The sequence below is a fragment of the Drosophila albomicans genome, chromosome 2L, assembly GCF_009650485.2.
Source record: "Drosophila albomicans strain 15112-1751.03 chromosome 2L, ASM965048v2, whole genome shotgun sequence".
Lineage (NCBI taxonomy): Eukaryota > Metazoa > Arthropoda > Insecta > Diptera > Drosophilidae > Drosophila > Drosophila albomicans.
The window spans coordinates 29,378,333-29,392,123 of NC_047628.2; the positions used below are offsets into that span (position 1 = coordinate 29,378,333).

The 13,791-nt window shown below is 43.3% G+C and overlaps 2 protein-coding genes across 7 annotated transcripts in view; both read left to right on the forward strand.

Moving 5' to 3' along the window:
- The window catches only part of LOC117565903 (rap1 GTPase-activating protein 1), a 104,135-nt gene extending 93,511 nt beyond the window's left edge, over window positions 1–10,624 (forward strand). For all 3 annotated transcript variants that reach the window (XM_034245255.2, XM_034245254.2, XM_052002579.1), the window contains 3 exons: window positions 6,471–8,174; window positions 8,560–9,072; window positions 9,137–10,624. In XM_034245255.2, the coding sequence (XP_034101146.1) occupies window positions 6,471–8,174; window positions 8,560–9,072; window positions 9,137–9,292 (2,373 nt within the window). In that variant the 3' untranslated portion in view covers window positions 9,293–10,624. The remainder of the gene's footprint in view (window positions 1–6,470; window positions 8,175–8,559; window positions 9,073–9,136) is intronic.
- An 824-nt stretch (window positions 10,625–11,448) lies between these two features.
- The window catches only part of LOC117565902 (1-phosphatidylinositol 4,5-bisphosphate phosphodiesterase classes I and II), a 62,687-nt gene continuing 60,344 nt past the window's right edge, over window positions 11,449–13,791 (forward strand). For all 4 annotated transcript variants that reach the window (XM_034245249.2, XM_034245252.2, XM_034245251.2 and 1 more), the window contains exon 1: window positions 11,449–12,289. The gene's annotated coding sequence lies outside the window, so the exon portion shown is untranslated. The remainder of the gene's footprint in view (window positions 12,290–13,791) is intronic.

Genomic DNA, 13,791 nt, shown 5'->3' on the forward strand with positions numbered 1-13,791 from the left:
GCTGCCGAGTCCCGGAGAGAAGGGGAAAAGGGGAATTTGCCTAATTGCCAAGCAGCTGTGTAATTAAAAGTGTAAGACAACAGCAGAATTTCCAGCGACTTTTCCAGAGAGTGTTGAGGTGTGTGTGTTGCCAAAGTTATGACAGCTGGCCGGAATATCAAGGAATTGTCTGCCTAACAAATTCTCAGTAAGCGCGCCGTGAGGTAATAGACCTCTTTGCTGCCTCCCCTCTGTGCTCCCACTCTTTCCTGCCCCTCTTCTGGAGGCGAGAATCTACGCTCTTTGTGTTAGCGAAAGATTACAAGTTGAGACAGGGCAATTTTTTGCCTTTTGGGCTACAAGTCGGATTCTAGGAAGCAGCCAAGAAACGTTAACATCAACAGCGATTCTATAAATTGTAGTTGTAGCTGTTTGTTGTAGCTCTTCATGTTTCACGCTTCGTTGCCAAATTCTCAGGGGCAGAAGAACGTGGGACAAACAAGCAAGAAGCAGAAGCAGAGGAAGAACATCAACCACAATAACAACAGCGTTGTCGTCTCTTAATTTCAGTTGAAAGCCAAAAGTCTTCGCTTCGGTTTTTTTGCCTCCCTCTTTTATTTTTGCCACGGCTTCTGCCTTCTCGTCCAGAGCTGGAGAGTGAACGAGGTCTTCCCTCTAGCGTGGATCAACTTCATCACACGCGCAATTATTTTATGAGAAAAGCAAACGAAGCGCAGCGGGAAAGCAACAGCTCAACAATAGCCACTAAACTCAAAGGGAAGACAGAGAAAAAGAGAGCGGGAAGAGAGAGGGGAGCAGAGGAGCTGCCAAGATTGGGCAATATCCCAAGAGCTGGCGGCAACTTTTGTCAGCTGTTTGTAATTTAAATGCGCAACTGCGACAGCGACTACGATTGTTGTTGCTGTTGCAGAGCAGTTACTGCCACCTCGCTGCCTGCAACGGGCCCTCCGGTTTGTGCAGCCAAGTGGAAACACGGCGCAGCTTCAATGCACATGCGCAGGCAGCCTAAAAGGGCCCTACAACGGCGTCTTATTCACTCTCTTGCACTCAAGAGGCATTGAAATAAGTCCACCGATTGCCGATTGACGCAGTTTGCGTTGGCCAAAGCCCACTGACAAAACACCGAAAGGTGGAAAGAGAGCTTGCATTTGAAAAGCAGCCCTGCACAGTGGTGCAAGCTCAAGAAAAGCAAACGAGTAAGAAAGCATCAGTCGAGTGAGCGAGTGAGCAAAACAGTGCGGTATATACTTTAAAATTAAGTAATACCGCAATCAAACTAAAAATATATCAAAGTTATAAAACCCTAGCGGACATTTCATTTTAAAATATATCACAAAAATACTAAAAATATACCAAAGTTATAAAGCCCTTATATGTAGCGGGTATTTACAAGTGCGGTATTCATGTTAAAATATACCAAATTAATATACCGCAAACATACTAAAAATATACTGTTATAAAGTCCTTCTACTCCATGGATAGCGGACATTTACAAGTGCGATATTCATTTTTAAATACCCAACAAAAATACTAAAAATATACCAAAGGTTTAATTCATTTCTACCTTATGGTTATCAAATAAGTTTTTAAATATAACAAATTAATATACCGCAAATATACTAAAAATATACCAAAGTTATAGAACCCTTCTACTCTATGGGTAGCGCACATTTACAAGTGCGGTATTCATTTTTAAATATACCACAAAAATACTAAAAATATACCAAAGGTATATAATGTATACCCTTCTACCTTATGGTTGCCAACTAAGTTATTAAATATACCAAATTAATATACCGAAAAAATACTAACAATATACCAAAAGTTTAATACTCTTCTACCCCAAGAAAGAAGTAGCCACTCAAAGCTTTGTCAAGACTTGAACACTTAATATGGTTAATACCAAATTTGATGGCCATAAAAATTCCGTCACCATATTTTTATTTTTTATAGCAATTTTGTCTAGTAGAATCTTAGCTAAAATAATTACTTAATTTAACATAACAAAACGGCACATTATTTAGACTTATTTCGCTAATGTTTTCCTCGATTATATAAGAAGAAATTTGCTACGCTCACTGGACACCTGTGAGACACTGTGATAGCGTCTGACAGTTGGCAGTTGGCAGACAGTTTGGGAGGCAGTTTGCTTCCCAGAGACGCAGAGAAGCATGACAACGAGAGAAAGAAAAGAAAGATGACGTGACAAGTCAACTTGGGTTCGGTTCAGGGTTGAGGGTTCCGCTTCTGGTTTCCTCTTCGGTGTTTGCCCGTGGGCGTGAGAGTACTTTAACTTTGCTGCTGCTGCCTTTTCTTTTAATCAAATTGTTGCAACTAATTTTATGCTACACACGAAGTGAAAAAAGCCACTGCGAGAGAGAGAGAGAGAGAGAAAGAGACCCTCTTAATTATGCAAATTTTACGTGTTTGGGTTCATTGCGCACAAATTGGGTCAAAGTTGTGACATGCAACGCGAGCGCGCAAAGTTGCGAGTTGCAGTGGCAATTAAAAGCAAAATGTTGCACAGTTGCACAAACACAACAATTTCTCAAAATATGTGTTTAAAAATATATTTAGCTTAAAATACGACTGCTTAAATAACGCTACTCGAAATGTTTATTAAGTAATTATAGCATTTGAAAATCAATCAGCAAACTTGCATAATTTAAAATTCAATTCGCCAACTTGACAATTTTTGAATCGAATTCGAATCGTTTTTTGTTTTTGTTTTCCATTTTTGGGGGCGCCTTTCGCTTTTTTTGGCCTAATGAAATTGTCGCAAACAACAAAAAAAAAAACAGCAACTGCGACAAGTTGCCTAAAGTGGCCAATGTTATGGCTGTTTTGTTTGTTAGTCACAGCCAATCAACGAGCAGTGCTGCTCAAACTGTCAGAGTTCACACTCAGCTTTTTATTGCCTTCTATTGTTGCCTCCTCCCTCCCCCTGTGTAAACATTTCGATGAGCTCACTTGCAGTTACCACAAGTATTATTCCTAGGAATTCTCAATCTTTTAATGAGCTGCGAGAACGACGGCGATAAGAACTGTAACTGAGCATAAAAATAAAATAAAACCCTTACTTACACATGCGTATTCATATGTAAATATGTGTGTTAATTGAATTTGTGAAAGCGTTTATAGCTTGAGCAACTCTTTTTAGCAGCCAACTCACGTGCAACGCGTCTCTCTGACGAAAGCCCCTCATAAAGATGAAGACAATTAAGCAACGATGATGCCCCCGAAGAAAGGGTTTTTAGAGCGTTGAAAAAGAAAGAGGAATAACATATATTCTAGCCAAAATAAAGCTAGTTAAATATGGCGTTGAATTGTTGTATGTCAGACTACGATCTATGCATTTAAAATATCAAATATCAAATGCAGTCGGCGACATTCACCCAAGTGTCTTATGACGTGCGCGGTTTGAACTGCACTGACAGTTTGACACGCACTCCTTTGATTTATTTGGCCTCTGGTTTGATTTATGCGAGTTTGATTCGAAATAACTTTTCCAACAAATGAAAAAATACGTTTTTTTTCTACATTAATATATATTTTACTTTTTGATTATTTTGTGCTTCAGTGGAGAGACAACAACAGCAACAACAACGTCGCTTGCAACGTGTTTGTCACAGGCGCAAAGCATAAATCATGTCAAGGGGGCCGAGTGTGGGTTGAATTGGGCTTATACCAGGCGAGATTGTCTCTGCGTCTGTGTCTCCGACTCGAGTTTGAAGCTTGGCACTTTGCACGTGCGTCGCCCCCTTCGTGTGTCTATCAATCACTTGAGTTACTTGCAACTCTTTCTTCTCTCTCTGTCTCTGCCACACTTGTGAAATGTGCGTTGCATAAGTTATGAAACACACACAGTCAGACACACTAGCAAAAGCACTTTTCGGGGTTGCCGAGTCACTGGCTGCGCAACTGTAGGAAATGCTAAATAAACTTCCTGTTTGACATTCACTGCTGCCTCTCAAACTGTGCACTCAGACACAGCAAAGAACACAACAGCTTCCTGTGCATTGTGCCTTGTTCTGCTCTCAACCCCCCTTCTCACTCACTTTTCACTCTCTTTCTGCTGTTTGTCTCTGTTGTTGCACTTTGTTTTCATTTTGTGGCAGCTAAAGATTTCAACGCCCCCGCAAGCAAATGGCAGCATGCAAAATGCACATTTTTAATGACGGGGCCCTGCACTTGAGGCAACGTTGATGTTGACGTTGACGTCTCTCCTTCTCCCTCTGTCTCGCAGGATTCGCTACACACTCACATATGTACTATGTGTGTGTGGCAGGGGCAACAACATCATCAGCGTCTGACTACGCCTGACTGCGATGCCTGCCCTTCGACTTATGCAAATCGTCTCCAGATTTTATGGTCTGTGTTCAATGCAGTCGCTGTTTCTGCTGCTTCTTCTGCTGCTGCTCAAGGGGTTGCTTGTCTGGCAGCGCCTTTCCTCTTGTCCCCTCTGTGCCCCCTCGCTAGCCCAGTAACCTCGAAACAGAGCCATATGGCCTAAAGTCAACGTCGTTGTCGTTGTTGTCGCTGTCAGCGTCTTCTTTGAGCTCGTAACACTTTTCTCGCCTTCTATGTAATCCGCTTAAGTTCTAGAGAATCGGCACAACGCCATAAACAACATCATCATTATCACTAACATCATCATCATCGTTATCATTAGCAACAGCAGCAGCAATGGGATGATCATAAAGTTTTGTCTCTGCACTAGGTCGCTGTATTCGTTATGCTTTCCATGAGCACTCGCCGCACATTGATTTTTTTTTGTGCTGAGATTCTCCCGGTTGTTCTTAATACGCTCTGCAGGTCTAGCTGCTCTACTCTTGAGTCTTCGGTCTTGAAGCTTGCCCACTTTCAATTAGACACAGTTCTCTAGTCGAGCAATGCGTTTTTAATTAGACACTTCCCCCCGGTTGCATGCTCACTTCACTTCACTTGCCCTTTTCTCTCTTGAGACACAAATCTCATCAAATTAGACTCGACATTCGGTTGGACACATTTCCCTCGGCCCAATTAAGCAAAAGTTCCCCCCGGAGTGGTCCTGATAAAGGGAAATTAAGTTTTGGTCATTGTCTGCATGACTCATGTGCCCACCTCCTCCTCCTCTTCCCTGTCTCCGTTTTATCCCCTTCTTCCCAATCCCAAATAGCTAACCAATAAGCCAAACCCAGACAAACAGTCGCAACTGTTTATCCAGCTATTTATCTGCTTGGGGGAGGGAAACATCAACACCAACAACAAGAGCTCAGCAAATGAAGCCAACTAAGCGTGTGACGACCCGACCAGACCAATTCCCGTTTAGCCAGTGTTATCCCCCCACCCTTCCCCCTCTTCGGACTCATTGTCAAGTCTCGGGTTACAACAAATTTATTAATTCCCGTCAATTGCCACATGAATTTTGTATTTCGTTGACGACTTGCAACATTTGCATTGGCTTTGTTCGAATTGGGTGCATTCGTTGTGAGTTTCGAATGCACTCACAGTCACTCATCACAATGCAATTCATTAGCGCGCCACAATGTGTCCATTAACTGCCATTTAAATTGCACTCAATCAAAAGATCGCTGCATAAATACATCTCAAATCACAAATCTCAAAGTCAGCGAAGGTCTGACCTTCGTTTTTAAGTACTGCAGTTACGAAAATTATATGTATGAAATAGTTTAAGATAGTTGTGAACCTTGGGAGCTGCTCTTTGTTGACAGCTGAAATATATTCCTATTAATTAGTTGCCAAAGATTCGCTTTGTTCCTGTTCCTTTCAACACATTTCCTTAGCATCCTTCAATGAACTTGCACAGCGTCTTGACAACAGTTGCAATTGGCAGCTAGCAGACTATTAAATCAAGGCACGAACTATCGATGAACTCTCTCTAACCTTTTTCCTTACTTGCCACATTTGGCTGCAAGCCAGCGAATTGCAGTTTGCAGCTGGCTAAACAGACAAAATGGAAATGGAAATGGAAACGGAATACTGAGAAAATAAAAAGAACTTTTTAATATGTGTGTGTGCTCAGTCGGGGCACAAAGGGCGTGACTTCTCTCTACCTCCACAGGGCGAGGCTCGACTGGAGACTAGACAAAAGCCAAACTGGCGCCAGGACAGGACTTCTTCTCTGTTTGCCATGTTTTCGCTGTGTGTTCGCATGTCAAATGAAAATGTTGTCTTAATGCTATCAAAATTTAACAGCCACAAATGCCGCCCACATACGAGAATCTCTCGCATTCGTATTTGTTTTGCCCCAACAAAATTGCAAGGCAGCAGCCTCCAAACATGGTCGCGAGCCCTGCCATTATCCCAGCTCCAATCCCCGCTTATTTACATAGGGATTGCGCTCTCCCTAGAGCAGCAGCCACGATAATTGCATGAAATTATAATGCAGCCATGCGCTGCTAATCCCACACAGTTTTCAGTTTGCCTCAACTAATCTCCATTCTCTCTCTGTCCTCTTCCCGTTACAGAACCATCGCGGCAGCAATGGCAGCGAGGAGCGCGTGCCACAGCCGCATTCACCACACGATGCTGGCCACAATGGAGGAGGACTGCAGCACTCGGGATCGCGCGCCACATTGCGCCATTCGATGAATCACTCCAGCACCTCAGTCTCTGGCTCCGCCTGCAGCTCGACGCCCGCCTCGCCTCAGCTGAGCGGCGTGGTGAGTGCAACGGGCGGCCAACTGCTCTCGAATGGTCATCACTATCAGTCGCAATCGTCGGTCTCATCGAACTCCTCGATTGTCTCGGCCATTCCCGCCTCGCAGCGTCTGCTCGAGGATGCGTTGTCCAAGACGGCGCCCTACCCGATGATTATGCTGCCCCTACACGGCGGCTACTGGCTGGATGGCACCGAGCACGAGTGCAGCTACGATGCCCGAGGCAATCCACAGTTGCCACAGACCACCTGGATGGCCAAGTTCGAGACGGACGACACGGCCAAGTGCTATCGTCGCTTCTATGCGGGACGCGAGCACTCCAACCTCGTGGGTCACGACGAGCAACTGGGTCCGGTGCTCATCTCCATCAAGACGGAGAACGTGGCCAATCAGGAGCACATGCGCATCCTGCTGCGACTCCGCACTGGCACCATGCACGAGCAGATTCCCGTCTCCTGCATGGGCGCCCAGCCGAGTCCGGCGAAGATGGTGCGACTGCTGAACGAACAGATTCAGGTGGACAACTTTATGCCCGTGCTGTGTCCGCGTGCCTCGCAGCTGATCAGCGTCTATGATGAGCATGTCTTAGTGTCGCACTTCAAGTTCGGCGTGCTGTACCAAAGATACGGCCAGACCACCGAGGAGGAGCTCTTTGGCAACCAGCAGACGTCGCCCGCCTTTGAGGAGTTCCTCGACGTGCTCGGCCAGCGCATTCGCCTCAAGGAGCACAAGGGTTATCGCGGGGGACTGGACATTCAGAACGGACACACTGGCGATACAGCAGTCTACGAGGTGTTCAAGGAACGGGAGATCATGTTCCATGTTTCGACGCTGCTGCCCCACACCGAGGGTGATCCACAGCAGCTGCAGCGCAAGCGGCACATTGGTAACGACATCGTGGCCATCGTGTTCCAGGAGACCAACACGCCCTTCTCGCCGGACATGATTGCCAGCCACTTCCTGCACGCCTTCATCGTGGTGCAGCCCCTCGAACCCAACACTCCACACACTCGCTACAAGGTCAGCGTCACGGCTCGCGACGATGTGCCCTTCTTCGGGCCGACGTTGCCCAGTCCTGCGGTGTTCCGCAAGGGACAGGAATTCAAGGAATTCCTGCTGACGAAGCTGATCAATGCGGAGAACGCCTGCTACAAGGCCGAGAAGTTTGCCAAGCTCGAGTTGCGCACTCGCACCTCGCTGCTGCAGAATCTCGTCGAGGAGTTGAAGGAGAAAACTCGCGACTTCCTCGGCGCCGATCTTTCGCAGACCATTGCCGGCAGTCCCACCCCCGAGACACCCAAGTCGGAGAGCGGCGGCGGCGGTGGCAGCGGAGGAAATGCAGGCACTCGCTTCATTGACACCGTCAAGAAGGCGCTGATCATGCGCGTGCGCTCCCAGAGCGTCGACACCGGCAACGGGGCGCATCCGGACAAGTTCAGTGTGAACACCAAGCTGGGCACACTCAATGCCAAAAAGGAACCGCAGCCCGAGACGCAAACGCCCAATCTGAATGTAAGTAGAAGTTTCTTTCTTAGGGAAGTCTTTTAAAAACACTCCATATTATTGTCCGATTGGAATGAAATAATTCCTCATTAACAACCTTCCTTCTACAAAAGAATTTCCTATCAACAACAAATCCTAACCTAAGTAGAAGTTCCTTTCTTAGGGAAGTCTTTCAAAAACACTCCAAATTATTTTCCGATTGGAATGAAGTAATTCCTCATTAACACCACTAAGTAGAAGTTCCTATTTTGGGAGAATGAAATAATTCCACATCAACAACCTTCCTTCTACCAAAGGATTTCCTGTCAAAAACACAGTCTAGCTCTATTCTTCTACCAAAGAATTTCCTATCAACAACAAATCCTAACCCAACTCTCTTCTCTTTACTTTACAGACCTGCAGTCGCACGGCGTCCAAGTCGTCGTCCAAGTCCAAGTCGTCAAATGAGTCGACCTCCTCGTCGCCGGACATCACTTCGCGACCGGCCAACAATAACAACAACAACAACTTGGCTGCCCACGCTCCAGTTGCCAACCAACAGAATGGTGGCGGCATTGGAGGTGTGGCCTCAGCTGCTGTGAGCGCAGCGCAGAATGGCGGTATTGTGGGCGTGGCCGTGGCCACCATGTCGGAGACCAGCGATGACTCGAGCTTGAACAGCGTAGATCTTGACCCAATGATGGGTCACCTCGATGGAGGCGCCGCTTACATCGACAGCGACACTGGGCTGGAGAGCATGAGCTCGGCGGAGGCCACGACCAAGGCGTGCTCGCTGTGCTTGGAGGGTGTGCAGGGCACCATGATGGGCAGCTCGCCCAGTAACGAGACCATCATGATGATCGAGAATCTGCGCCAGGAGGTGACGCGCCTCAAGTGCGACAAGCTCGATCTGCTGCGGCAGAATGTGGTAAGTAATTGAGAGAGAGTGAAATGTGGATTGAAGAGAAACTAATTTATATTTTCTATTGCAGACCTGTCAGCGAGATATCAAGCGACTAAGGGAGCGAGAGATGTCCTTGCAGGGTGATCTGGCTGCAGCTGGACGCGAGATCCTGCGACTACGCGATCTTTTAAAGGAATACATGCCGGACACGGCTGCGGCGCCGCTCTCCATATCGCCCATCTAAGCGTCTAACGCAGCGAGAGAGATACAGAGAGAGAGAGAGAGGAAGTTGAAAGGAAAGAGCAGGAGTAACCACTGTGCCGTGTATAACACTTTGGAAGCATCGAGAGAAGGGAGAAGAAGAAGTCGAATCAAAGTCGAAGGAGCAAAACTGTATTATATTTAGTTTGCATTAGATCTGTAGAACTCGCAGAGATCAACAAAACATTATTACGGACGAAGAGGAGAAGGAGTTCGAGAATTATTATTACAGTTAGAGAGTACAGTTAGTAGTCTACCTATGCGTATATATATGTATAACAGTTACAAACTAAACGAAAAACGAAAAAAAGCATCAACACAGAACACAAAACTCAAAAAGTTACACCAAATATATAGCATCTAAGTCTTTAAGCATATTTAAACGCAATGCTAGAATTTTCCCCAACCCCAGACGAAAAAAAAATCCCTAATCCTTATTATAAGTAGCAAGAGTGCAAGAAAGAGACAAATAGTGTCGTAGAAAGAGAGAGAGAGAGAGAGAGAGAGCGAGTGCTATCGATTAGCCAAGCATCACAGTTACAGTTACAGGTTAAAGTTAAAGCTAAAGATAAAGATAAAGATACAGAAAGTTATTCCACGATTATCGAATTCAAATCACGATTAGTAGATCAATGTTACGCAACACAATTTGTAGTCGCACCTGGCAACATTCTGTGAAACTCTCGTTTTCATCACAAGAACAACCTCATCAGCAATTTATAACCAATAATATTTACTCACACACACACAATGAAATTACAATATAATCGATATATATTCGATATATATGTGTATTATGTATGTATGTGTTTCACCATTTCACAGGATATCACATCCCCTCGATAGTTTCTAGCAGCAGCAAAATCGATAACACAAGATAACAAACCAACCAATCAACCAACAACAAAACCAACAAATCAACTCTTAACAATTAAGTTTAAGTTGCTTTAAATATTTCTAATGAACTATGTTAAATATTTAAGTTGAGAGCAGACGACGACGCCGACGAAGCATCGAATCGATCTGCGGACTCATTGTACATATTTTTAATTTAACAACGCATAATTCTCGATCAATCGATCAATCATCGATCAATCGCAATTAACAAACAACTCTTTAACAAAAACGATACAAGAAATGTTTCAAAATCACAACAAACAATTTTCACATATTTAGACAATTATTATGAATAAAAAAAGAAAATCAAAGAAAAATCAAAGAGAGTTCTTATCAAGTTATCGACATGAAATTATGCAAAAAGAAAACATAAAAAAAACAAAATTTAATCTATGAATTCTACCATAAGTACCACAAATTGTTTTTGTTGAGAAGCATCCATAATTTTTATGTGTAAAGTATACAAAAGAAAAACAAAACCAACAAATATAAATATATATGCAAAATATATGGAATATATACATCAAAAACTGTTCTTTTTATTTACTGCAAAGCATAGATTTTCTAGCTATAAATTCGATACGAGTTTAAGATTGCTTTCTATGAGTATTTTCAAATTTAGCGCTCGCGTTTGCAGCGTTTCCTAACACTTCACCAAGCTTTTTGCGGTTAGGGTGACCAGCTGCAGCGAGCTTTCACTTTTTATGCTTTCTGATAGCTCTGGTCACACTGCTGCAAGTGTTTATTATTCAGTTTTGTTTATTTGGCAACGCGACATTTGATATTTAATGTTGCTTATTTTAATTTTTATTAATTTGTTTGCGCTTATTCGTCTTAAACATTATTCAAATTTATTGTGGCTTTCAAAAATGATCTCAAGGCTCTGTTAGAGGTCTGTTGCTCTCTCCCTGCAACTGTTGCGCTCTGCGCATGCTCTCTCTGTCACACACACAAGCTTATGCGACCCTCGGAGCAAACATAACAAAGGGTATATTGTTGTCGACTAAGCTTTGTAATTGTCAAATTAAAATTTTCATTTTTTGTGGTTTAAAAACAAATTTCTAGCAGCATTTACTTCTGAGACTTTTATTCACCAGTTTATATACTAAACGAACCTATATTTTATTATTTTCTCTTTCTTAACTATCTTACAGGGTATTTTGTAGTCGGTTATATCATTTGATGTGCTCTGCACTGGCCGTATTGCTTTGAATTTATTTTCAAACTCTCAAAACGCGAGAAACTTTTGCTGTGGACGGACGTATCTTCGTCGTCGTCGTCGCGTCTTGCTTTTTTTGTTAAATTTGAGAATTGTTATTGTTTTTTAGGGGCTTAGTCGAGGTGCTGCAAAAAAGGTGCGCTCTACACAACAATAAAAACAACAATAACTAGAATAACAACAGCAACAACAATAGCAATAATAACTAAAACACATTTGCAAATCTCTCAACAACTCGAATACAACTAAACAAAAAAAAACAAGTCACTCAAAATAGAAAATTCTAATGAATATAGAAATAAATTTGATGGCGAAACATAACGAATTCGCGGCGTGTGTTTGAAAAGCGATGAAATAGTGCGAAAAATTGGCCAAACACAAAACAAATGCAGAGCCAACAACAAACACACAAAATCTGTGTGTGACTTTGTTTGTATTTGCAATTGTGTGTTTTTTGGCGGCGGTGGCTGCTGTGTGTGCACGTAAAGCATAAAAACCATTCTCATTAAAATAGCAAAAACACAACAACTATAACAACAACAACATCGGGAGCAGAAGCAGCAGCAGAAAGTGTTGTGAGTGAGGCAATTTTTTCCATCGTTATTACTTCATAACAGAGCAGCCAGCATTTGCCTCGCTCTCTCGCGCTCTCGCAGTTGCTCTCTCTTAAGCTCTGTCCGCACACACACCGGCCTCATCACAGGAGGGTTGCAGTCAACAACGACCGACAGCAGCCACAACAAAAACTAAGCTGCTAAGCTTTGGCTAACCCTCTCTCTCTGGGTTCTGCCTTCCTCCCTCGCCCCCGTCTTCGTCATCGCCTAAATTCGTATTTCAACCGCCAACCGCCTCAGCCACAAAAAGGTAATTAATGGCATTTTATTTTATTAAAGTGACAAATAAGCAAATAATTGTGACTGACGCTATACCTAAATATCGCTGTATAGGTGTATAGGTGTGTTTGTGTGTGAGTGTGCGTAAGCAAATGAATCAAAAAATTTAGAACGCAAACAAATTATTGAATAACATAAGTAGGCAGCAGGCACAACAACAAAAGCTAGAACAACAACTAAAGAGAGAGCTGAGAGAACGCAGCCATTGTTGATCAGCGCGCTCTCTTCAAATATAGCTTCATCTCGCTCTCGCTCTGAGCCGAGCTTTTGCTAACGAGCGAGTGAGCATGATAAGGCGAGAGAGAGCGAGAGCAGAAGAGAGCGTAAGCCACCCACCTTGAGATGCCGTAATCGTTGCCGGCAGCGCTGCCTGCAGGCTATGCATTGTTGTTATTGTTTACTGTCGCTTGGACAATAATAAAACACCAATTAATAAGCATTTGGAAATGCTCAAAAGCAGCAGCAGCAGCAGCAGTGGGAGTGGGTGGGCTTCACACATGAGCAAGCGCAGGGCAAGAGGTTAGCATTACGTATACGTCGAGTATACGCCGAGAAGATGCGACTAATCAACAGCTCGCGCCGTAAGTTGTAGATTAAGTCAGGCTTTATCTCGGGTGTCACGAGAGGTGAAAAGCAGTACGTGGGTGGTGGCCAGACGGGGGGTTGGTGGGGGGTGCAGTGCAAGCACTGGAGGTGAACGAAATTGGGAATAGATAGCAAAGCGGTTCTAGGTCCGGATTCTACTGTGGGAGAAATACCCATAAAAAGAATTCTAAATGAAATCAGCAGATAATAAAGCAAATTGGAAGAATACAACATTTAATTATGGTAGCAGCAACAACTTGGATTTATATTACATATAAATAACTCAATAAAAATTAAAATAATAATTTCTCTATACGTCTTTAATTAATTTGATAATTTGGAAATGATCCATTAAAGTCCAACGAATTAACGATTATTATTGTGGACAATTTGGACTGAATATAAATCGAAAATTAAAATGAATTCTTTCATATAAGAAATATATATATGTAGTTGATGAAGAGAGAGACTATTTTCTGTAATTAAATGAATAATAATACTCGATTAATAATATGGTGAATAACAAACCTCACTTTGTCATCATCTTTTGGTGGTTCAACGCCTTTTCTTCCTATACATTTTAGTAATATTTATCTCATATATTCAAAGAACTATACTAGAAAGATTTTCCCTCCTTAGACTTCCCTCAATTTAGAAGTCATTCAATAAATTTGTCAATTAGGCAATGCTGAAGCGTATCACAAACAAACAATTAACAATTAGCATATCTGCCATGCAACATATTGTAATTCCCGAGTGCACAGTGTGACAAATCATCGGAATATGTGCATCAGGTGGCCATTTAATGGTCCATGCGAAAAGCGAATTGTGCAAGCGAGAGTGAAAGTGGAAGTCTGACTGTCTGTCTGTCTGTCCGTCTGGCTGCTC